General features: G+C 39.1%; 1 protein-coding gene across 1 annotated transcript; it reads left to right on the top strand.

Moving 5' to 3' along the window:
• The first annotated feature begins 1325 nt into the window (after positions 1-1325).
• pip5k1ba (phosphatidylinositol-4-phosphate 5-kinase, type I, beta a) lies at positions 1326-20153 on the top strand. Its single transcript, XM_082538334.1, has 14 exons — positions 1326-1466; positions 5884-6100; positions 8049-8179; positions 8924-9041; positions 9157-9309; positions 10066-10362; positions 13972-14156; positions 14476-14556; positions 15745-15793; positions 15885-15969; positions 16051-16185; positions 16268-16358; positions 16928-17024; positions 18761-20153. Exons 2-14 carry the CDS (start codon positions 6029-6031, stop codon positions 18797-18799), a joined length of 1533 nt encoding a protein of 510 aa, XP_082394460.1. The 5' UTR covers positions 1326-1466; positions 5884-6028; the 3' UTR covers positions 18800-20153.
• Positions 20154-26796: the final 6643 nt, after the last annotated feature.

Genomic DNA, 26796 nt, shown 5'->3' with positions numbered 1-26796 from the left:
GAATGCTTACACTTTGACCTTTTAATACATTTATAATAATGTGTTGAATCTACCTCTAAGACATTCCAACTGTGTGTGTGGTGGTGTTGATCAAGTGGGACAAAGGTAAAGGTGCTGCTAAGACCGTCCGTCCTGCTGTTTCTTTTTGCAAAGATAAAACCACTACTACTTCATAATAACCCCTGACTTCATAAAAAAAAAAGACTTGCATTTGCACTTTTGAATCAATGATTGGGTCGCTCAGTAGGTTATAATGAACTTGTGTTGAAATTAGGTGGAATTCAAAATGGTATCAGTCTGAAAAGGCCACTTGAGTTCATTAATTTTATCAATTTAATTTAGACATCAAGGGACACTTTTTAAAGGCCACTGGATGACCAGATTTAAACAAAAACAAAGTGCATTTATATTTGATGTCCGGTGCTGTGGTAACAGTTACTCTGTGACAAGTGACTTGGCTTCTTCTCAAAAGCCCAAAAGGTTTTTTAATGTGTTTGAAGTTATTGAGGAAGACGGGGGATGGCTTTACCGACACCAGGAAGGAAACAAAGGCAGAGAGACTGGGTCACCTAGATGGAAATGAGACCGTGGACACGGTTGTTTCAGATGCTGCAATAGCAGAACATACGCCGTCGCCTCACAGTAACAAGGTTTTGGGTTCAGATCTGCTGGTCGGTGTCTTTCTGTGTGACGTTTATGTTCTTCTTGTTCCGGCTGAAGTCCAAATACATCCCTGTTAGGTAGCCTGGGGATTCTAAACTGGCCGGGCAGGTGAGGTAAATAAGGTGCTGTATTGAATGTATAGGTTTTGAGTGGTCAACCCTATTTTTAAAAAACCTTTATAAAATGTAAAATCTTATTCCAGAAAGAAACCAGGAAATATGAATTTCAAATCAAGGTAGAGTATCTCAAATTTGTGACTCTTAAGGAGTTCTTGATCCTTGCACCATGTCATTTCCTGTGTCTTTCCCCTCATTTCCTGTCAACCAACTTTTGTGCTTTTTGCAATTTCATATCTTAATAAAAAATCTTCTTCTGAGCTCATATATTAATATTACAACATAACTCTATGAGCTAGCTTTATACCATTACTGTAAACAATATTTATGTGACCAAATTTGTGGTAGAAAGCTTTTAAAAGCTGTTGTGCATGATATTTATTTTCAAGACTTTTTCCTACATTGGCACTTTAACACCTAGCACTTTTAAACCTTTCTACAACTCAGAGTGAGTCATGTATGTGCTGGGAAATAATACAACAGGTAGGCGGGGGGACAAACAGACAGAGCGAGTGAGAGAGAGAGAGGGAGAGAGGAAGTGGTGAGGATGCTCTACAGTCGCTGCAGCACTTGGCTCCTCATTTCACCACAGTCAGCCTAAGAGCTGATATCACACAGTATTTCTCTGTCACTGCCTTTTCCCAGACACGCATTGGCCAGTTTCTTCACAGCACCATGCCGATCAAGGTGAGTGAGAATCTCTTCTTTTTTCCGCCTCTCCACTTTGTGTTAAGGGGGGCAAGCGGTCAACTTTTCCATCTTAATCTGTGCCATCTTAGCTGTGAATGTGTCATTGTTTTAGCATGTGTGGGCCATTCGTGTGCCTCTTTAGAGGGAAGATATGCTGGCGATGGTATCACAAGAGGAAATCAGCTCCACTTCCTTTTCGTCAGAGAAAAATAAAATGTGCCATAGCCAGCTGGCGAGGAGTTGCCATCATTTGCATGCATGCAAAACAGCTGCCGTGTGTGTGCTGTGTGAGGAGGGTTCAGGTTTAAACATTCACATGAACTGACTGAGTTAAATATAGGCCTTCAGTGAAAGCACCCAGCTAAAAGTAGACATCAATTCAGAGGTCTTTTATAAAAAGCAGTGTAAAGGACCGGCGTTGAGTTCCTGTTCGAAATGACAGAGTTGTAAAGAAGTGATCACTCAGATGTGTGTGAGTTTGGAGGATGTTAGCAATACTGCTGACGTTTGTTGCATCATAATGAAATGTGTTTCTAGTCTAGACTATATTGAGATGAGGGCCTGTGGGCTCCACTCAGGGTGGAATGTTTAATATTTTAATATAACTTTTATGGACAATATATGACAATACCAAAAGATCCATCTGTGCATGTTCAAGCAAGAATGTCATACTTAGTTATACAGTATAGTGTCAGAAAGTGCTTTATAACCCAGTACATGGTATATAAATGAAGGACATAACAGCAGCACAACGTTTCAAGAAAGGAAAGAAACAACACTAAAATGTGAGATAGAATATTCCAGCTCAGAAGTAACAAATGCATCATCAGCATCAACAGTAGTAAGTTAGTGTAAAGTAGCTTGACTTATGCTAAATAATATTGTAATTTACAAAATGAGCCTCAAATTCCATAAAAAAAGAGACTGGAAACATGCTTATATTAATGGATCTTCTTTATATAAGGAGAGAAGTCGCCATCTTTGACTGTTAGAAAAAGAATCAGGTTTAAGACGTGATCACATTAGCTTTGCCTTTCAGTTGCCTTAACCCTTTAGAGCCGATCGGAGCGGGCACGCTCTGTTTTGCGTAACTATTATTTGCGTACTAGCAACCACGTAAGCTAGTGCAAAAAATTTTTTTGCATATGAAACCGGAGGAGTTGTACTTACATCTTATGCCATCAGCTTGTCCTAGGTCACGGTTTCCTTCCACATAAAGCTTTGCAAAAACTGCATAAAAAGCGCTTGCAGGAACAAAAACGTAATATTCCAGAAACACGCTTTGCCGATCCGATCAGCTGTTCATAACACTTCCTACGTTGGAATAGACGTCAGCGCGAACTTTTGCATTTCCGCCATTACCTGCCCGAAACTGGAAGTGACGTCATTTTCGTGGAAATGTAGTCTTTTTTACCATCAGGGCCTCAGGGCCTATACTGGTCTTTTTAAAAGTTATCTTTGACTTTATGACTTTCTGTGTCGTTTCTGGGATGCTTAGGACTCATATTGCACTGCTGGAAATAGTTTATTTAGATGCAGATGCTGCTTTTTTGCAAATTCGTTTTTCCTGCAGTGTATAAAAATTGGTGTATTTCAAAAATAAAACTATGAAGACACTCAAAATAAATTTCCTGTGGTGGGAAACTATTTTGTGCAACTTTTTTGTATTTACAGTTATGAGGGATAAGCCTCTTAAATTTCTCTAACTAGAAATATATGTTAAAAAAGCAAAAACGATTTTCAATTTTTTTGTAGTTTATTGCACTTTTTTGCAATTTATGTAATTACTATGCACTTAATGAATACATATTATTAAAATCTAGGCTATAATGGTTGTATTGATGTATAGCAACTTGAAATGCTCCCAGAAATGGCTCCACAGCATGTAAAAATATAATATAAGCTCTGGCGGACTTGGTTTTATGGTAGGTCTTAAAGGGTTAAGGAACATTCAGCTTTTATATACAGTAAATGCATCACTATTGGCCCCTTTTAAGCCATCCAGGCATGAATATAGAGATAACTCCTAAATGTAAATAAATACTTTTTTTGATGGACTGAATTGTCTTAACACTCCTTCAGTGGCTGTTTGGGTTGGCGATGACTTCCTGTACCAAAGCTGAGGAATTCAAATATCTTGGGCTCTCAATTGGCTCAATTTTGGCTCTCCCTTAGATATAGAGTTAGTAGCTGGGTCATTTCTGACAAGCTAAGAGTGGAGTAACTAATCCTCCACATCGAAAAGAGCCAGCTCATTTGGTTCAGGTATCTGACTAGCATGACTCCTAGGTGAGGGGTTTTATGTCTTATCGGGAGCAAACCCAGTTGAGTTTGCATTGCATTACTAGCTTGGCCAAGCCTCAATGTCCCCTCTGAAGAGTTGGAGTAAAGTTGGAGTCAATATGTAAAGTGTTGCAAAGCCAAACCAAAAATAATCTACCAAAGAGTTTATGTCCATACAATTAACCTCATTCACTGATCTGATCCACTAGGTCAGTTTTTAATAATCTTTAGCAAGGTTTTTATATCTATTCAGCTTCTAATTTAAACATGCAAAGGAGAGCTGCAGGTGAGATCCTTGAAAAAACAAGTTTTGCCGTCACGACCCCCTGAAAAGACAGTTGCATTCTCTTAGAGACAGACCGCGAAACCACATCCTGAAACAGTGCTTAAATTAGACAGGGGCTTGTCTGCCAGGATAGAGTTTTCAAATTTGCTCATTAAACAAGATGATGTTACTAGAAGAAAAGTAACTTGTGTTTCCTAATGTTGGTTAAAATGCTGGTGCAGTTGCAAACTGAATCACAGAATACCTCCAGCTGATGCCTTTATGTACACACGTAAGTCAACTGTGTTAGTGTTAGGGCATCTGCCCATTTTCTGGCACAAATATAATGCAGCTGTAACCTATATGGACTTGTTGCCAGGTTTCCAGATTATAGATTTTGCTGATTAAAGGTATATAATTTATTTGTTACACTTACGTAATGCTTGAATCTCCAATACTGCTTATGTGCAGATTAATTTTTTCAATTGTTTCCATATTTGTTTGTTTGAAGTTTAAGTGGTTGTGTATGTTTTGAATGCACATTTGCATGAAAATACGAGGTACTGAATATGTTGTAATTTAATTATAAACCTTCCTGGAGTTTCATCCATGATAAAGAATGATATAAATATGTGGTTATGGGGAATTGCTGAAGTTAATTTTCACAGTTTTAAAACTGCATATATTTTCACGAGGTTGAAAGTAACACCTCACAATACAGCCCTCAACTTTCCACATCATAGTCCTACAGTTATTTTCAGCATCTAAAATTAGAACTTATGCAGAGTACAAGAAGGGAGTTTTTTCAGGATATTTGAAAGAACGGCAGGGTTCAATATATCCAGTGGCACAATGGCTTAGGGCCAGAAAAAAAGTATGCAGGCAAATTGGTTGGACTTCTGTTCAAGCCAAAGAAGGTCACCTGTGAATTGTTTCACATTAAAATACCAATACATGTCCTTTATCACGCCACCTGTTTGGATAGTTTGAAACAGTCTTTTTAGTTATTCAAATCCACCAGTGGTTTGTTGTACTCGGTTATAGCGCAACTAAATTAAACAGAAAGCAAAGTGAAATCTGTCTGTGTTAAAAGAAGCTTTTAGATCTTTAGATTTTGCACAGATGTCTATGCTGCAAGCTGACAGCAACCACCCAGTCTCTTTTTAGCAGCAACACCACAGAAGGCAGTTCAGGTGAGTTTAAAGTGGGGTACATGATTTACTCTATTATATTTACTACAAAGCTTCAGATTTATGAAATTAAATTAGCAAATATATTTGGTGGTATATGAGGGGAAGGGAAAACTTAATTTTAAAGTTTCTTACACTGGTAATTACACATGGGTGCAGGCTGTATTATAGAGTATCCCCTCTTGCCTTTTCACATTAATTACCCTTAGCTGGGGTTGTCTGTATTTTTTGTAATTTCAGGAGAATTACATTGGAAATAAACCATAATCTAAAGCCCATGCAATTGAAATGAACAGATCTTGGTATATGGCTTCATTTCGCTAATCACTGTGTCCTTTTTTGGAAGCTGATGATCACATAATCAGGAAAACACTGTGCACTGTTATAACACGGGGGGATTGAACATGTAATAGTTCCCAATCCTTCTTAATTGGGATCAAGCGTTGTTGTGAAGTATTCTGGAGTTAAAAGACTAACACATTCACCAAAAGGTCCTCAGAGTCCAGAAGTACCCCAGACAGAAAGATTATTGAAAGCCCAGGATATACTGTAAGTCACAGGAACAACTAGACAAGACTGATTGGGAAGCTTTTCACTAGCGTGTGTGCGCTTTGCATTGACATTCATGCAAATGCAACACATTGTGTAACTCCTTTTTTCTTTACATCATCCACAGGAGCAGCCTACCTGGAAAATGCACTTTCTGTAAATTGTTTTGTTTGTGCATTTACCACTGAGGGGAAAAAAGGAACTCGGGCAGAATCAAAGTTGGAGGAAGGACAGCCGAGCTTCCCTCTAGTCCAGTTCTCTCTGTCCAAAAGATGTCAGCATCCCCTGCCAGCACCCTAGGAAGGGGAACCAAAACCTCTAAAGCGTCAAAGGATCATAAAAAGGTGAGTGGATCATTTCAAGCAAGCAATGGAAAAATCTTCAGGTAGGAACAAAATTACTCCCACCCAAGTCATTGCTGATGTCAAAAAAGAAAATATCTGCGGTCAAACAGAACACTGAAACCAAAGGTTGTTTTTTTTATTTGAGAGTCTAAATGTGAAACTTATTATTTTCTTTCCTGAGCTATTTATTTTAATTATTGACTACACCATGATCTTGGGAAAAATAATTAGTAGCTTAAAGGGGTAATAAAAATCCAAAAAGTCATACAGAAAGTCATGTGCAATATTACTTTAAGTCAAATGAAGTGCAATAACGTGACTGCAGCTACTCTTTCATCAGCTGTGTTATGTAACAGAGCTGCTCTGTGAGGTAGGGAACAAGTGGTGGGAAAATGGTGTGATTAGGCTGATCGGCTTCACACTCTGGCTCGCAGGAAAAAGCTCTAAATAAGTTCTAAAGTAAAATGTCTGCTTTTCTTTTAATTGGAAAAATTAATTTACAGGTATTAAGGCTTCGTTTAGTATTTGAGGTTGTCCTGAAGTGCCGGGAGCCTGTTCCAGACTTGCAATATAATCAAAGCAGTTTATTTTAAATGATTTGTTTATTTTAATTATTTTCTGATATAAATGAAGACAATTGTTTTAGTCACACTATATCGTTACATTTGGTCCACAATGAAATGCTGTGACTTACTGTAACACACTATGGCATTTAACTGTGCCCATAATACAGCCTCACAGAGCACCAGGTGTCACTTTGAAAAAAATCCAGAATGAGCCCCTGTTAAAAACAACAGACATATTTTGTATCTGTTTGGTATCTTTGTATCCATACACAGAATCTTACCAAAACAAAAACAAAAAGAAATGCTGACCATTAAAATCTGTAGGGATGATTATAATTTTGCATTTAGCACAATTTTATCATTGAAGACTGTACTTTATCACAGGCAGTATAAAAGATGGCCATAACACCCATGGCATCACCCATTGTTTTAGGTTTCTGCAGTTTTGAAGCCCCAGTGTTAGAATTTTAGGCCATATGTTTTGTTTTTCAGTATTAAGTGACTATAAGTGACAATGGGAATGCTAACTTTTGGAGTACCAATTGTATTCTCATTGGCTAATCACTTGTTAGCTACATCCATGTTTTATGCTCTCTATGCATGCAACACACAGATACACATGCAGGCTAATAACAGGGATACGTAACAGAGTAACAAAATACTGGAATGTTTCTTATCAAAATTAAAGCAATAGATTCTTGGAAAGTTCAAAGAGGAGATAATAACAGTGAGCTCCATGTTAGCAGAGGAGAGGCCTAGCTACCTGAATCGGGAGATCTGTCAGGGAGATCAGAGAATAAAAATAACTCCCTCATAAAGGACAAAATATTTTTTGTGGTACCAGGTGATAAATCTGTCTTTTATTGCTGTAAACTTGTACATTTTGAGAAGAGAGCCAACCTGAAGTGATCACTAGAGAAACTACAGTTTCTGGTTCTTCAGTGTTAGCTAAATTTTATAGTTTGCTGTTTGTGTTTCACATGCTTCCTACATCAAAAAGCTTCAGCTTACTATCCTCTTTGTATATTAACACGATATCTAAAAATGATATAAATAAGACCATTAATCTAGCTAATGCTGTCCTCACTGTGAGGCAACTGTAAGCACAGTTTTACTTTGAATTAAATGCTAACATGCTCATAGTTACAAAACAAACTAAAGGACCCATTATTGGTGATGTCAGCATGCTAACAAATACTGGAGATTAAAATTCCTACTGAGAGAAGCTTGCCAATGCTATAGCTAATCCAGTGTTGAGGTATTTTTGCACCGGACCAAAGTGTTGAACAACGATAAACTATGTTACAAAGAAAGCAAGAAAATGTGCAACTAAGTGCCACAAAAAAAATTCCTAATTCTAGGATGTCTAATTTGTTTGTTAGCCTACACCAGCTGCACTCAAAGGCGCCATCCAGCTGGGCATCGGTTATGCTGTGGGAAACCTCAGCTCGAAACCAGACAGAGATGTTCTCATGCAGGACTTTTCTGTGGTGGAGAGCGTCTTCCTGCCAAGGTACACTCACATTTGCACTGCAATCCTTTCAGAGAATGACCAATGCACATGCACAGGGATTTCCCCCCCCATATATCTAGGATGTTTTCTATGCATGTTAGGTTTACTCTGAAATGTCAGGGAGTTTAATTTTATCACTACCTACCAAGGAACTGAATGCATTTTTGGGAGATTTGAGTAAGCTTTAAATCCCAGATTGGCCTCATTACATAGCACATCAAGTCACAATCCAAGTACTAAGCCTAAACCCCAAAATGAACCAAAACTATGTAAGTCAGCTAAGTGTGACAAGTGTGGGAGAAAGTGACGATGTCACTCTCTCCCAGCCTACAAAAAAAATAAGTTGACTACATATTACCAACGAAAGAAAGAAATGCAAATTATTATTATGAGAAATCTTACTCTAAGTTATTTAAACAAACACAGTGGCAGCCAACCTGTATTGCTGTTAAGAAAAGAGGGAAGTTACCTTTAGAAGTGTGCAAATAATCACTTGTGGGTTGACAGAAACCACATGTTTCAGCAACCCCATTATTTCTCAGTAGGCATTTTGCACTTGGTCACTAGAGGAAGATAATACTGCAGCTGTTTCTTTCCAGTAGTTCATTTCATGGATATCAGCTATCAGTAATTTTCAATAGTTACACCTGTGCATTTCTAACCATGACCTGTTACATGCTCATGTCACAGTGCTCCTAAAAGTTGCAAATAGCTAGACTAATGAATATTTTGTATGTGTTCCAGTGAGGGTAGCAACCTGACCCCGGCACATCACTTCCCAGATTTCCGTCTGAAAACATACGCCCCACTGGCTTTTCGCTACTTCAGAGAGCTCTTTGGCATCAAACCGGACGACTATCTGGTGAGGGTGGAGACCCAAATTCACATTCTGGCTCACGACAATGTGGTGTAAATTTCCCCTGAGTTGATTGCAAAACATTGTTCGGCTTAAACTGTTGCCTCACTTTGAATTTCAGTACTCCATATGCAATGAGCCGCTGATAGAGCTGTCCAACCCCGGTGCTAGCAGTTCCTGGTTTTACCTCACCAGCGATGATGAGTTCATCATCAAGACAGTGCAGCCTAAAGAGGCAGAGTTCCTGCAGAAGCTGCTTCCTGGTTACTACATGGTGAGCTACTAAATAAACAAGTCTTAGCACATTTGCATTAAAGCCATACAGCAACATATGTTTGCATTACTCAAAGCAAGGTAAAGGGCGGGAGGGGGGGGGGGGGGGGTTATTCTGGACACACATGAAGTATTGTGTAAGTGCAACATACAGTTCCATACTACTAGTAATTACTTAAGTTTTAACAGTTCGCTCAAGCTGCTTTATATGCTAATGAAAAACACTCAACATTATTAGCGAGAACCCCACCTATTAAAATTAATTGGTGAAAGTGGTGAGAAAGAACACCTATTTGACAGGAAGAAACACCCAGCACAACCAAGTTCAGGGAGGTGCAGGAGTTAACAGATGGTCAGGATCACACAATCCATCCCTAATTATAATCTTTATTAGAAAAGAAGATTTCTGTCGGCTGAACCTAAAATGGAACTGCTGTGCACATGCATCAGCACATGGACATGACTAGCTAAAATGTTACTTTTGGGGAAAGGGAACTGATTACTATATCACCTTTTAATATGCCACTGATATAATCTACAGTTCCCAAAATGACCTGTTTACATGTGTATGTTCACATTTCTTCTCCGACCACTTATTTTGGACTAATTCCTATTTGAAAGTTGCAGTTTCAGTCTTTCTCTTCTTAAATTGACTTAAAATGGACAATAAAATGATTCATTTGGACCAATATTATCAGGGACATTTACTCCTTCTCTGTTTATCACTTAAAAAAACCCATCATCTTTGTTATTGTAGAATCTCAATCAGAACCCGAGGACGTTACTGCCCAAGTTCTACGGCCTCTACTGCATCCAGTGTGGAGGCATCACCGTTCGAGTGGTGGTCATGAACAATGTGCTGCCGCGAGCCATGAAGATGCACTACAAGTACGACCTGAAGGGATCCTCGTACAAACGCCGTGCCTCACGCAAAGAGCGTTCCAAGCCCTCACCCACATTCAAAGACCTGGACTTCCAGGACATGCACGAGGGCCTGGTCTTTGACCCGGACACATATAGTGCCTTGATGAAAACCTTGCAGAGGGACTGTCGGGTATGTTTACATGAGGATGTTACATCCATTAGCAACTATGTGTTGCATTCAATAGATAAATATTGAATGGAACACCTTTAAGATGTGCATTTTTACTTGTCGGATATATCAACTGCTAACATTTTTAAAGATCACAAGTCAAAAATGTACTTTTTTCATGATACTTGAAACAACATAGTCTAACAACTTAATTAAAAAAAAGATTGCCTTAAGAGGGTTGCTAGCTCATCATTTGGGGACCATTAAAACCGTAACCTTTGTGTTGTCCTCGGGCAAAAAATGGTCCCTAGGTGAATGGCAAACAAGTATATGGGAATCCCGAGGACACCAAATCCAGCTAAACTACCATTTTTATGTTGTAAGCCACATCCACTAAACTGCTGGCTAGTGAAGTAGATTTAGTGTTTAGTCTAGCATGCCTTCAGCAATACATTCTCATCCTGAGGGCTCACATAATGCGGGGTTATCCGATGCTGCTTGCATCTCACTTTTATGAACATCGTGTGTGTCAGGATGGCAAAGTTGGGAGCTGAGTTGTAATGCTCCCATTTTAGAGACACTGGAAGTTTTTTAGTCAGGAGGCTATGCTTAACAGTCCGTTTATACCTTTTTATTTTGCTTTGTTTTTTGCACACTCGCTAATTAATTTTCTTTTGACGCGGTTTTTTTTTTTCTTAATTGTAGGAGTGTCCTGCTGTTTAGGCATGGCAGCAGGTTATTGTCTGTTGTAGGCGCTGCACTTTGCGGTTGTGCATTGTCGCAAGGGTATAACATCAAAGTTATGTGGGCTACAACTGCTGGTGTCTTTGCTCTTTTTAATCAAGTGAAACTGAGTCATTAAAAGCAGCCATTGTTTGTGTTTCTCGCGCCCTCTTTAATCTTTAATCTTTTTGTTTTTGCTTCTCACTCGTCCTCCCCTGTTGTTCACAATAACTTTTGAACTAATCATCATCCTACCTACATTTATCGCCCTTTTAACCTCACTGTTCACTGTCCAGTCAGACCTCTCATGTCATCAGTTGCAGATATTTTAACTGTTCCCAGAATTAGATCTAAGGGTGCCCAAGGTGCTTTCAGGTATTTGGAAAAACCTTTTTATGTACACATGCCTGCATTCAGTATGTTTTTGTTATTGGTTTTTGTTCTAATTTGTCTTGCTTTATTATAGTTTGCTGTTTTCACTGAGTTTGGCATTGGTTTTCATGTTCTCCTGTGCTGAGCACATTGAGTTTGCTTGTAATGAAATGTGCCATATAAATGAAATTGCCATTGCCATCATCATAGGGCGATGCACTGCTGGAGTTTCATGGGATTGCACAAACATGGGACCATAAATCCTACAATAGGCACTTAAAGGTGCTTGGTTGGGTTAATTACAACCACTTGGTTTGAGTTAGGATGATATCAGTGTTTGATTTACATTGCATGTACCTTGCTTGCAGCTCAGACATGCTAATAACTTTGACACAGTAAGAACATCCTGTTTTCATACATGAGCTTTTGACAGTGTTCAGAGATTCTGGTCGGTTGACCTTTTCCACATGTTGTGCAACAATAAGAGATGGTTTGTCTGACATGCTCAGAACTGATTTAGGCGATATGACACAAGACACCTGATGCTCACTAGCTGTGAATTATCTCGCGGGTTTAATAGGATCTTCCACAAAGCTTGTTCTTAAGAATTTGGAAGGTAAGTGTTGCCCAAATTTCGAATGCTTAGCTATACTCTCTAAAAGGAAAGGTCCCAGAAAATCCCAGTTATTCCAGAGCTCCAAACTAAATGGTCATGAGGATAAAACTTTTATCAGAAAAACATCACTCACTTGGTTTTTATGCCAAAATAAACCCAAAATCCAGAGTTTATTTTCAGCCAATGATAACTGCGCAATTCCCCTACTTTGATAACATCACACAGGCCAGCACCTGGAACTGTGTCCCTGTTTGTTATTCCCTGAGCTGTTTTGATGACTGCATTAGTGCATGCCTGTTGTTTCATTAGCGAGAAACAATAGTGGTCACTTGATGAAGGATTAGCGTGCAGCAGAGCGAAACACCTGACTAATGGTCAGGCGGAGCAGCTGGACGCTAAAGCGCAAACTGGATGTAATACGCTCATACTGGGCTGCTGTATACGACCTCAGTTAGTGCATTAGGTAACGCAGCACATTTTAAGGCCCTCTTTATTTACAAGAGGTACTTCGTGACATAAGTGCTTGGTCAGAGGGATTGAGGCTTATGCTTTACTGTATTTTTGCTTATAGATCCAGGGTTGATCTCTGGGAGTGGGACTTCCTTCAAAGTAAAACTTTTTATTCATTTATTTTTATAAAGAAAATTGAACTGTAGGTGATTTTTGTTTTATTTTATTACTCAAATTATTATATTGTTAAAACCACTGAGTAAAAAATGTGGACATATATCAAAAAGGTGATATAATAAACAAAATAATGACGGGAAATTCTCTATTGCCTTTGTTTGGTGATCTGAAACATTTAAGTGTGACAAACATATAGAAAAAATAGGAAATCAGAAAGGTGATTGCAGCTGATTGCTTGACAGATAAGCAAGCATTCGTGCAGCTCTGTGGGGTTCATGTCCGTATCAAGTAGCTTTCTTTAGCAGGCATGTCATTTGTAACCTCCACGTGGCTAACCTGTTAGCTCATAAATGCCAATAATGGAAGGGTTTAGGTATGAGGTCTAAGTAGGGAACAAATTAAAGTATTGACCTCTTTCTTTTTGGTAGATTAAACGTCAGAGGATCACCAGATCATTCTGAGGGATAAATAAATGTTTATTTGCTCAGACAAAATCTCATTAACAGTTGGCAAAATTTCCTGTTCAGCTCAGCTGTGGGATTCAAATGAAATATCTCTTTATTTGGGAATATAGAGAGATACTAGGCCTATGTAAGCAACTAGAAGCCTCGGACACACATAACCACAAAATGTCTAATACCGCAGGCTCTGTTCTGTAGGCTCGATTGACCCTTTTAGTGGTTCGTGTCTGTATTTCGTTACACGAGTTGCCTAAACAATGACTGATGTGAACTTTACCTCATTTTAATGTTTTGATGATTTGATTTCAGCATGCCATAGCCACCATTACTTCATTCATTTTCCTCTACTGAAAATACAACACTAATTCAGATTTATTTAAATGAAGAGTAATGGATTATTTTAATCCCACAGCTGTTCTGTTAGCTTTGTTTATTTTTATAATGTAAATCTTTCATGGCCTACCGCATTCAAGGTCCACCAGAAGGTCTGTAGTGTGCAGGTCACACTGTGACATGCTTTTTGATGCTCTAAAGGTGGGCATTTCAGAATGGGAGTTTCTTTTAAACAATGCCACTGAAGTAGTTGCAGGTTGTTTGTTTGGCCAGAACCTTATAGTGTCCCTGTAAATCAGTGGGCTCTGGGGAACTTAGTGTCATGGTTTCAGACCTGATAGCCACTAGCATGTGTAGTATTTAAACAGTTAAAAGAATGGAAGGTTAAAATTTTTTAGCGCTGACAAACTAATTATTAAACATTAAAGAAAAATTTTTAATTTTCAAAGGGGGTTCTTAAAATTTGATTCCCTGAGTTCAGTTTTGGTCTCTTATCAGGTCCTGGAAAGCTTTAAGATCATGGACTACAGTCTCCTGCTGGGGATTCACGTTCTGGATAGGAAGCCGCTGAGCAGAGGAAGCAGATGTGACAGCAGGAGAGGACAGAAAGTCCTCTACTCCACCGCCCTCGAGTCCATCCAGGGGAATGTCAAGGACCCAGAACCAGTGGCAGATGATGACACGTAAGTGGACACTTTGGACTAAGCAGCACATATGATAGAGGAAACCTTTTTTAACATCTCACATCACAAGTTATTTTTATCTTAAAATAAGTATTACCATATACTTTATACATACTAGTTTGCACACAGTCAAATCTAATAAGAACGGTTTGCTTCATACTAAAACGCCTGTTTTTAGGTCTTGTTTCCCTTATTTTTCTAGTGGCTTTTTTTTAAAACCCCACTGCTCGCTGATCTGGTCAAAAATGTAGAAAAGCTGGACATTCAAAAGCATAATTTCATTTAAAAAACTGTAAAATTATCATAATTTTTTTTCCAGATTGGGTGGAATTCCTGCCAAACATAAAGACGAGAGTCTGCTCATCTTTTTAGGAATTATCGACATTCTTCAGTCTTACAGGTGAGCTCACAGCATTAACATGCACAAAAATAACATGCAGAAGACAAACTGTCTCATCATCCTTACTCAGCTGCACCTGGATCAACCATCCCCATGCAGCATTACAGAAACATTTGTAGACTTTTTTTTTTCAAATTCATTAAAATAGGCAAAGACATGCGACTCTTTTTTTGTTTGTGACTCTTGTTTCCTTGGCATTATTATTAGTTTATATTTTATGATTCTCAGGTTTTCATCCTGTTTTCCTGCTTCAGAAACATTTAAATTAGTTTAAACACTCATTACTGGCTCAGTAAACACAGGCTATATTATTTGTTATTTATTATTTAAACTTGGAAAATCTACCAAAATGGGATCTGTCCCCATCTCTCATGGCAAGATTGACACAGTCATGGCTGTGAGGCACGGCTGCAGCTCAGGCTCAACTTGGCTGAGGTGGCCTTCCAAGTCCAAAACCCACAACTAAATTAAAGAGATGCATTGCAGCAAAGCCATCAGAAGCATAGAAGGCATGTAAAAGCTGGATTTGCAACAAAAATGGATGAACGAATACCAACAGCTGTGACAGTAAATTGTGTTGAAAAGATATAATTTCAGGTAATACCACTTTGTACCACAAGATGGTGCAGTCAGGACAACCGTTATTCAACCAGGCAAGTCCTTAATAAAAGCACATTCTTATTTATAACTGCAGCCCCTAGAACAGGGGTGTCGAACTCCAGGCCTCGAGGGCCGGTGTCCTGCAGGTTTTAGATATCACCCTGGGTCAACACACCTCAATCAAATGATTAGTTCATTGACTCTGGAGAACTTCAAGACATGTTGAGGAGGTAGTTTAGCCATTTAATTAATTGTTGGATCAAGGACACGTCTAAAACCTGCAGGACATCAAGGCCTGGAGTTCGACACCTGTCCCCTAGGGGAAATAGAGGTATTTAAAAGGAAATCTAAAAAGCTAAACAGCTCACGTTTATGTGAACATATACGGTTAACCACTGCCCCCTGGTGGTGAAAAGCAAGAACAAAAAAACAAAAATTTCAAGGCTGTGCAGCACAACCTTGCTAACCACAGTGGCTACCTCCATTTTATTATATACAGTCTATGGTCGAGAGCAAGCATAAATATTTACACAAGTAAAAATGTTACATAATGAACTCATTTGATTTTCAATTTTTAATCATTTTCAGGTTCGTTAAGAAGGTGGAACACTCCTGGAAGGCTCTTGTACATGACGGGGTCTGTAATACTTCTTACTTCTCCTTAACTCCAGGCTGTTTTATCCCTTATGTATGCAGCTGCTCACACGTGTGCCCTGTTTTCATTTCAGGACACAGTGTCAGTGCACAGGCCCAGTTTTTATGCAGACAGATTTCTGAAATTCATGGGCACGACTGTTTTCAAGAAGAGCCATCGTAAGTCATGCTAACCTGCCACCATTCTGTTTCCTGCATAAACGCAGCTTTTGTTTTAAATTCTTTCTCTGTGTGTTTAAGCTTTAAGGGGAGCATCTTCAAAGAGGAAGAAGAACTCTCTTTATGCAAAGTCAGTCTCCCAGGAGATTCTGTCACCGCTGAAGGAGATGAAGGAGGAGAAGAAAGCCCAAAGCATGGACAACCTGGATGGAAACTGTAAGCTGTTTCTTTTGTTTATGTTTGTTTTATTAGAAGCTTTGCTTGACTTGTTCGCTGACGGTGTGTTTGTTTTTAACAGTTTACAGTTCCTCCAAACAGCCGGATCTTCTACCTGAGTCTGCCGTTTCTTTAAAACTGAGCGGAAAAGAGGAAGAAGACTATGAAAACAGGTACTTCACATGTACTGCTTTCAGATCAAAGCCCAGTTTTCAGAAGAGAAGTTGAAAAGTTGATATTTTGATCTGATTCACACTGACACAGACATGAAAGTGTGTAACCATTGAGATTATTTTTGTGGACATTGTTTAACTTGCACATATTTGAAGCCTTGAAATTTGGCCGTTGCCATGTTGTTGGAGCCATAAAGGACCATATTTGGATGACAGGGTGGTGAACTATGTTATCAGGAAGCTGCTCAAAAAGGCTTTAGTGTATGGGGATCAACTTCCTTATGGAGCCAGCAATGAAGTGGCCATTTGAGGAATTGTGTGTTTTTAGGAGTTGCAGTTCATTTTCAGCTCTAAAGTTTGCTTCTTGTGGCTTGTGAGCTGCAGTTTTTTTCCCCTGCCACTGATGAAATGTTCCAAATAACTGTGTTTTTACTGTTTTCTAAAGAGCTAAAGCTACATCTTTCTTTTGATATTCAACAATATATTCTGAGAGGATGCTGAACGATGAATGATGATGTAGACATTAACTCGGCTCATACACAACAGTAAATTGTATTTCTATGTTGCAGTGAAGACCGACGAGCCTCCAGTTCAACGATTGCTCTGGACGATCCACTGCCATCCCTCAGCAGAAGCCAATCTGACTCTGAACTGGATGTCTACTTGGTAAGCCATGTAATTTCAATTGCAGAGTCTTAATGGGTTCTGTAATGCTATAGCTTATCGTTAGAATACAAGCAACCCAAGCCCAGCACCGAAGACCAGTAAACATTTAACAAGCAATCCAGTCGGAGCCCTGCTGAATGAGGCTCAGACTGGCTCCTGAAAAGAAAGTGAACAAGGTTATTTTTCAAGCTGAAGCTTTAACATCCATCTGTGGTTGTACACCCCTCACTCAGTACAGCATCAAACTGAATTATTTAGCTAGAGAACAGATCTCAGGCTACATTCACTTGTCACACAAGGGGGAGGAGGGGAAAAATATTCAGGGAGGTCAAGCTCAGATGTTTCTATGTCCAGAAACGACAGTTTAAATGTTATCAGCCCACTGAATTGTTTGAATAGTTCCATTCGTGTCACCTCATCTGTTTCATTCAGTCTTAGAAACAGAAAGTATACATCTGGTGGTCATGCCAAGAAGTGACTGTAAAATCTCCAATTGCAGATACCGTAGCAATTAAGTTATGCTTTTGGTGCCTAAAATAAACTACCTGCTTAGGTTTATTTTATTTTGGGGTTTACATCCAACCAAACAGCTCATAAAAATCGCTTTGTGCATAAAAGCTCCAAACTTTTCGATATATTCTCACATCCATATGGGGTCACTTGCAACATTGTTTGTTTGGCACACGTCTTTCAAGACATTGCTTTACCAAAGACCATGAAAGATAAAGCCACCAACACCCACAAACCCACCCATATTTTAACCATGCATTTTGAAGCTTTCATACTAGTGTTTTTGGTTGCAACCATGTAGAGCCATTTTGGAGTCAGGTGGTTGGAGCACTACATAATCAAGTGCCAAGTATGGCTGGCAAGCCGATAAACTGTATATTCAGTTCAGTGCAGTGCAATTGAGTTTTATTATATATATTTAAAGCAACAAAGCGCACCAACAGTCACCTAAAGGCGCTTTATTAAACACCAACAAGCAAACAACCCAATTTGATCCAGCACGTGGAGAAAGTGGGAAGCAAAAACTCCATCTGTACTACAAGAAATCTCCAACAGAACCAGGCTCAGGGAGGGGCGGCCACCTGCTGCAACCGGTTGGAGATGAGTGGAGGAAGAGAGGACAAAAGACACTGTGGATGTATACGTCTAAAGCACAGTCTCATATCTCCTCCAAGAGACAGAATAATATAAAACTCATGTAAAACCTTCTTGGATGACCCTTCCTTCACAGGAAGTTCCATTATTTGTCACATAATATCATTTTAAAAAGTATCCAAAAGTTCATATATGTTCTAGAGGTGTGTGCTTTAAACATGAAAGTCTTTGGGGACTTGCTCACTTTTAGAGTCAACCTCTACTGGCCATGTTTGTGAAAAATCCCAATTGACAATGGCAATAAATGAATAAATACTAAATACTAAATACTAAATGAGGTGATCTCTGAGTAGACTTTGTAGGATGCCACCTTTTGGCCGTTTAGTGGGCTCATGTTTGAATGGATGCCTGAAACTATAGGCTTCAACTAGGGCTCATTAAGGGGCTCATTAAAACCCATTAAGACTACCTTATAAGACAAAGTCATGACAACAAGATCAACTCTGTTGTTGAGATATTATATTTAGTCCTCATAAAATTACATAAAAGAAGCCATAGTTAGTTGTTCTGCTGTATTTAGGAACACTGTGCACAATGAACTCAGGGGTCACTGGGTATCTCTGCATTTTCAGCCTCACACAGTCTCACCCAGGCGACCCAGCTGGAGCTGATCAGTCGTCAATAAAGTGTAAGCAGCAAATTACACCGATAATACTTTCTTTTAATTTGTACTGATCCTGTGATTGTGGCAAGAAGATGTGGAGGCTCTCATGATGTCATATTTTAGCCCCGATAAAGGCGCTCCATGAACAGAATAGAATCACGTAGTGATTCATGACCATAACAAACTGACCTTTATTCATAAGATGTTACTACCTAATACATGCTAACATTTTCTTGCTCAACACTCACATGCAATTTATCTCATCTTCTTGGAACTCTCTTCTTTGATGGTGATAGCCCTGGGGTCCTGAAGCCCCCTCTGACATCCACTCTGTGTGACTCAGCTGAGTCCAGTTCCCTCCTCCCTGCCCCTCGGTCCTTGTGTCAGCCTAAGAAACCTTCATGTATTCTTTTTTTTCTACAGCACTTCTCTTACATAACCACAAAATCCTCATTCAGGCTTATATGAAGCCGTTCTTCAGTCTACATTAAGCGGTCCCACTCAGGCTCTGCAGGAAGCCCGCAGACGTCCGAGTTAATCTGATCTCAAAGCCTCTGACATTAAGAGTGGGACTCAGAAACACTGAAAATACTGTAGGTTAAAAAAAAAGGAAATCTGAGCCATGAACCTATCTGTCTCCTCAAGTAAAAATTAAGTAAAATAAATGTTTTGGCTTGGGTGGATGAAAAGCATGCTCCCAGCTGTTACCCTTAACCTCCTAAAAAAAAAAAAAAAAAAAAAAAGGCCTGACTTCAAAGACAATGGGTTTTTTACTGTGGGAATGCAGTAAAGACTCTGCACTCAACACATCAGTTCAAGCATGACAGAAATAAATGCAGCCTGACAGCTTCACTTTGATGGACAACCTCATCCTCTGTGGCAAAAATCCTGCTCACTGGAGGGTTGAATAAAATATACTATACAGCCAAAAGTATTCACTCATCCATCCAAATCATTGAATTCAGATGTTCCATTCACTTCCATAACCACATGGTGTAATAAAATTAAGCACCTGACTTCAGACTGCTTCTACAAACACTTGTGAAAGAATGGGTCGCTCTCAGGAGCTCAGTGAATTCCAGCATAGTACTGTGATAGGATATCACCTGTGCAACAAGTCCAGTCAGGAAATTTCCCTCGCTACTAAATACTCCACAATCAACTGTTAGCAAAAGCATTTGGGAATGACAGCAACTCAGCCACAAAGTGGTACGTCAGGTAAGATCACAGAGCGGGTCAGTGGACGCTGAGGCGCATAGTGCACAGGGGTCAACAGTTTTCTGCAGAGTTAATCACCACAGACCTCCAAACGTCATGTGGCCTTCAGATTAGCTTAGGAACACGCCACAGAGAGCTTCATGGAATGGGTGTCAATGGCTGAGCAGCTGCATGCAAGCCTTACATGACCAAGTGTAATGCAAAACGTTGGTATAAAGCACGCCCCCACTGGACACTAGAGCAGTGGAGACTTCTAGTGACAAACTACTTCTCCATCTGGCAATTCAATGGATAAGTCTGGGTTTGGTGGTTGGCAGGAGAACAGTACTTGTCTGACTGCACTGTGCCACGTGTAAAGTTTGGTGGAGGGGGGATTATAATGTGGGGTTGTTTTCCAGAAGTTGGGTTTTACCCCTTTGCTCCAGTGTAAGAAACTTTTAATGCTTCGGCATACTGAGACACTTTGGAAAATTTCATCTCCCAACTTTGTGGGAGCAGTTTGGGGACGCCCCCTTCTTGTTCCAACATGACTGCACACCAGTGCAGGTCCATAAAGACATCGACGGGTGAGTCTGGTGTTGAAAAACTTGACTGGCCTGCACAGAGTCCTGACCTCAACCTGAAGCAAGACCTTTGGGATGAATTAGTACAGAGACTGATTGGGATGTCACCCAAATTCATATCCGTGTGATGGCAGATGAGCAAATACTTTTGGCAATAGAGCGTACATAAGAAAATATAAAAGATGCCAGGATGTTTTTGAAAACTGCTCTTTTTTTTTTTTTTACTTAACACACCCAAGACTGCACAGATGTGTCTGTTGTCACCTGAAGGCAATTAAAATCTTCTCTTCTTGATTTCTAGTGAGGAGAAACAAGGTTATTGCTCCTTTCCAACCACCTGCACTTGTGAACTTTGAAACACCAACCGCAGTCCAACAACATGAAGGCATCAGGACTTCAGCAAACATGGCACAAACTACAAGAAGTAGCCTGTTCTTCTCATTTTCTCCACTGTGAGCATCACTATGATCCTTGTAGAAGCGTAATGCAGTCACTCGAGAAAAAAAAGTCCCGTGTTTCAATCTCAGAAAAAATCTGCTCTGTTTTTCCAAAATAATGAGATGCCTCCTCCATGAATGTGGGAATGTTCTTCCTGCTTACGCCGAGTAGGGCTTGTTACTTCTGCTGCCAGTTTTTAATCCATCTGTACTTCCATTGACTCCCAAATCTTCTAACAGCTTTTTACTTTTACTCTCTACACTTTAACCACTTTCTATACTTTACATTTAATAATCGTACTTTAGTTTTAAAACATTTGAGGTGTGTTATTATTTCACTGTGCACCTTCCAGACATCATAGCAATATGAATGTATATGTAGGGAATGATAACACATAAAAGACAGTCCCACTGGTGTATCTGTCAACTGATATGCAAGGTGTAGAGTTGAAAGATGCAAATACACACAAAAAAAACCCCACACATGCAGGGAAGATGAGTGTGAAGCAAAGACAGAGAAAAGTACAGCTCGTGATGTCATCACATGAAATCAAGACACTGCTGTTAGCATTGCACAAAAATAGCTAGTGAAAAAAGAAATACTTTTTATTTTCGAGTCCAAACTTTTGACTGGTTCTATAAAAAATTAAACTGGACTAATCTAATTCAGGAAAACAGAGCAGTTTTTTTATTACATGTTTTTGGAATTTCTAAGATAAGTATCCAAATTAATAATTCAGAAAAATATTTTTAATTTCAAGAAAAGTTATATAAGAATTATTGCATGTACATCTTGTTCATTTAAAAAAAAATGGCTGCATTTGTTCTTGAAAAAAAGTGCATTAGGCTCTGTTGTTCCTCTTTCTTTTAATGTTAGGTGAAACTCGACTTTCCAAATCAATGGAAACACCTCTACAACTAGCAGATATGTTAATGTGTTAATGTGTATTAGTAGCACTGAACTACTGTGCTGACGTGCAGTAAAACACTACAAAGCTGCTTCTTTGCCTGTTATCGTTTACACTGCTGCTAGTAAATCCTTGTGTTTCTTTGCTGATATTTCTGATTTTCTGTAAATGTTTAAATTTCTCAGTGGCTGGTTCCATGAGGAAGTAAACATCAGCTCATCAGCTTCAGAAATAGATCAGTGCTCGTTTGTCTTGTATTTACGTAGAGCTATGTTCAAAGATCATTCAGGTTTTTCAGATGTATGTGTGAAAATCCACATTAGTTGTTCAGTTCAGTTCATTTTTTATTTCAAACATATACATTCACCAACATATCACAACACCAGTGTACAACAACAACAGCTGTTGTACATTCACTCACATTTGCATGAGTAACGCCCTGTTTTAACCCCGAAGAACATTACAAAATTACATGATTAAAAAATGAATAAAAAGACAAATTCATTAGATGAACTGAATTTTCAGACAAACTTCCCATTCATAATGACTACTTTGCAACGTACCACAATAGCTTACTAAAATTAGCACTCACGGAGCTGCTGGCATGGCTCTTACACCTGTTTAAACATACAGAAGATTTTCTGCTACGTAAGACTACGTAAGATTTTCTTCTACGTCATTTCACAAAGGTCAACTTTCATGCTATAATGATGTTTGAACACGTGACAATTTAAAGGAAAGAACTGGACCCTTGCCCTCTGCAGTAAAGCAACACGGTCGGTGTTGTGGTTTCACTCCATTTGTCACGATGCTGTGGCTCTGGGTTATCACCTCTGTCCTCTGATGAAATGTTTCTTTGCTAATAAGAGTTCAAAGAATGATAAAAAGAGTGAACATTTTGTGAAATGTATGACATTGCCTTTCAAACCCAACTGAACACCTACTGTAGAAGATTTTGTGTTTTAGTTTTATCCCCTGTTGATGGACTGGGGCTCTAACGCTTTGTGAACCTAAGTGCTTAAGAAGATAACTGGATGGTGGATCCCTTCCACCAAAGTTTCTGAGACTACCCACCTTTTCTTTTTCTTCTAACATTTCTTAAAATCTAAATCAATACAAGATGATATAATAATAATAATAATAATAATAATAATAATGTTGGTAAAACTAGACAAGGTGATATTCTGTTTATAGTGTGTCATACCTCATTACACCCATTTTATCTGCACTGGCGTTTCATAAAACTATATCCTGTTACAAACTGTGTAGTCCTCTGTAGTAAAAAGACACCATAGTGTGTCCCATGTATATACTGTCTTCTTATCTTCCACATGCCTTAAAAACTTTAAAAATCCGTGCTTTAAGATGCTTTGTAGGCCTATAATTGTACTATAGCAATACTTTACACTTGTATCAGGGAAATAAATTATTTCAATATCTTTACTTTGATCTGTGTGTTCGTTTTTTGCTTCAAAATTATGTTGCTTTAATATAAAATAGAGGGCAGTATCCATGGCTTCTGTTGATTAACCCATATTTTTATGTGTTGTTTAGTGGTGAGGGTGTGGTGTTTATTTCCCCTTTTCACTGAGTCAAGTTTCAGTCTTCTGATGATGTCTAACTGCTGATTGTCAACAGCTTGTTCATTGTTTTTCTGTTTACATAGAGACTCTATTCAGGGCAGAGGGTCTGACCAGAGCAGGTTAAACCGGTCACACGAGTTTTATATCACCACACATTCACCGCACGAGTAGTAACAATAGGAGTGTGTACCGGTGGCAGCAACAGCCTGAATCACTAACAGATTTTACATCAGTGCTCACTGTGGCTCCATACTCGGAGGAAGACGGTGAAAGGTAAAGTGAAAAGTGATCCTTGGTAGTGGTAGTATCATGGTCAGGGCCTGTTTTGCTGCATCTGAAGCAGGGCAGTTACATTTCTTTAGTGTTTGATCACCAAAAATGAAACCTCATTTAAAATGTGACAAATGTAGACAGATGTATGTGTGTTTGGCTGCTGGCTAACACGTGATTTTAGGCATGTAGACATGATCAAGACGACTTGCTAAAGTTCAATGTGAGCATCAGAATGGAGAAGAGATTCATGTTACTTTAAACATCACATGTTAGTTAATGCCAGGCAGGCTCATCTGAGTATTTCATAAAATGCAGATCTAGTGGGATTTCCCACCACAACCATCTCTGGGGTTTATAGAGAGTTATCAGAAAAAGAGAAAATACCCAGTGAGCTGCAGTTGAATGCCAAATCCATCCCTTAGCTGGTTTCTTGGACATGACGAATCATGGTATCATGTCAATATGGACGAAACTCTCTGAGGACCTATCAAATGCTTCCAGCACCTTATTGTGTCATTGTGGTGTTTTAAAATGCTGTTTGAGCAGACTGGCTTCTGGGTCCAATAAAGCATAAACAAATTAAGGTATATGCATTTGAGTATGTTAAACTGTACTAGGGAAATGTGATAGATATAGTACCGTCTCACTGTCTTTAACAGCTGCTGACAGATAAACCATTCATAACCTCTTACTTCCTTCCTTCAGTTTTCTTTCACTCCTTCTCCTAACATTTCCCTCCTTATGGTAAATGGACTGGTTCATATATAGCACTTTGCTATTCTGAGTACCCATTTACACACATTCACACAAACACTTTTTTCTATGCTGTGATTTCTATCTAACATTCACACGTATGCTAACGTGGGGTCAGTATCTTGCCTATAAGGTTATTTGGCATGCTGACTGGAGCAGACTGGGATCAAAACACCAACCTTCTGGTTAGTAGGTGACCTGCTTTACCACCTGAGCACCCCTGTGTAGGCCTGCACAGTATATTTATTTATTATCCACCCCTGTCCAGACAGTCCGAAACATGAGAAATTTTGACTGGCTCTACAAGACACTTTTCTAAAATCTGCCTTTTATTCAATGCATATGAAGGGAATGCGTTTTTATTATAGTCAGAAGGAGAAGGTTGATCATATTCACCAGGAGAAATTACCAAGAATTACAAGATTTGCAGATTTTGGTGCCTATGATAGAAACTACCACAAAGAAAGTGAAGCAACAGTGAATACATACTGTTTTTAATGTCAAAACCTGTTACCAGACATAACAGCAGCTGAAATAACAGTGAAATAAAAGAATATAGGAGTATAGAAAGACTTTCACATGTGGCCACAAGAACAAACTTATGCTTCCATTTATCCTTATTATGTTTACTTAGCAAAAGAGCAGGAAATGTGATATATTAGTCCTGTAACATGCTCAGTTTAATCTATTCTTAAATTCTAAAATGGATATGAAAATGTAACACTACCACCTGGCATTGTCCCACACAGACACACTGATGCACTGCATATTAGCAGTCAACTAGATTAAACAAATTAGCTTGCTAAACCATGGTTTCATTTCAGTTACCCAACCGATTTATTCCAATTTCGTTATAACAATCCAACTTGTTTGAAATTTTAAAAAAATGCAAACAAAAACAAACTTTTCATTCCAAGCTTGCAACAGCCCCCTCCCATCACTCCCTAGTCACTCCCGCTTTCCCTCGGTACAACACCCCTGCACGTACTCACCCTCATTCCATAACCAGACAATCAAACGGGGACTTTTTCTTTTTTTAAGTAGGGCAACACAGGATGGACCAAGAACAAAGCAATTATAGTATTTAACAAGACAAATATACTGGCATAGTAGGCACAGTGTTCAGGCTCATTTGCAGCTCTGTAAATTAACACAGATGTATAATACTCTGAGTTTAACATTTGTTTTTTTATTGAATAACTGTTTTACAAAGTGGTGAAACCAGTATTCACACTTTACTTCAGTTACATTCATAATCCTAATTACAATAAGTAATAGTCCAAACATTTTAGTGTCACATTAGACCTGAACTGGCTAAAAGTGCTCATTACGCAGAATCATTTAAATGATGTCAGCCATTATGAGACCTAAAACTGCCACGTTTAAGGCCAAACCTCTCACCACAACACGGACTGTGCACAACTCTTAGATGAACAATATTGCCTTTGCATTCTTGTGTTTTCACTGATTTACTCTTTTATTACCATAACTAGCTTGTGCTATTTCTTTTAAAGTTCTTTTAAAGGTGAAAGAATGAAATTGTAGGTACAAGTGGCTTTCTCTGAAGGGTGGATGGGCTCTCCCTTGGAGATGGGGTGAGTAGTTCAGTCATTCAGGAGGAGCTCAGAGTAGAGCCGCCGCTCCTCCACATCAGAAAGAGGCTAAGGCTGTCACTGACTGGGAAAGGTGTTCCGGGTGGGTATGTCTAACTGAGTGGAGGACCCAGGGTAAACCGTGGGTGTGCTGGAGAGATTACATCCATCAGATGGCCTGGGAATGGCATGATACTTCCCTGGATAAGCTGGAGGAGGTGGCAAGAGGGAGGTATGGGCTTCCCTGCTTCGGCTGCTGCCCCGTGACCTGATTTCAGATAAGCGGAAGAAAATGGCTCGTTTTCGTACTTTCCACCACTGGTCTTACACAGGCTCTCATGGTGTAATGCATGTAAAATGAGTGGCACTATTGTCCAGTGGGACTGTTGGGTGGACACTGGGGAGGCCAATCATATTTCACAGGGAGGCAGTGCCACCCCATCCTCCCTATGTGGCAACAACCCTGCTGTCAATACATGAACTCAGGATGATCAGGATGATATGGGGTAAAAGTAAAAGAAGTAACATTTGATTAACATTGACAAGCCCTATTTATTCGTATAATTAATTAAATAATTTATTGATTACATCAAAAGATAAATTATGAAACTATGAACATCTATACATGTTTTCAAGCTTTTAGTAAGCTTGTTCCAGGCCTTAATAGCCATAAATAA

Source organism: Aulonocara stuartgranti, assembly GCF_965226115.1.
Source record: "Aulonocara stuartgranti genome assembly, chromosome: 7".
NCBI classification, from domain to species: domain Eukaryota; kingdom Metazoa; phylum Chordata; class Actinopteri; order Cichliformes; family Cichlidae; genus Aulonocara; species Aulonocara stuartgranti.
Note: the sequence above shows the minus strand (reverse complement) of the source record. Positions and strands in the feature narration are given on the sequence as shown.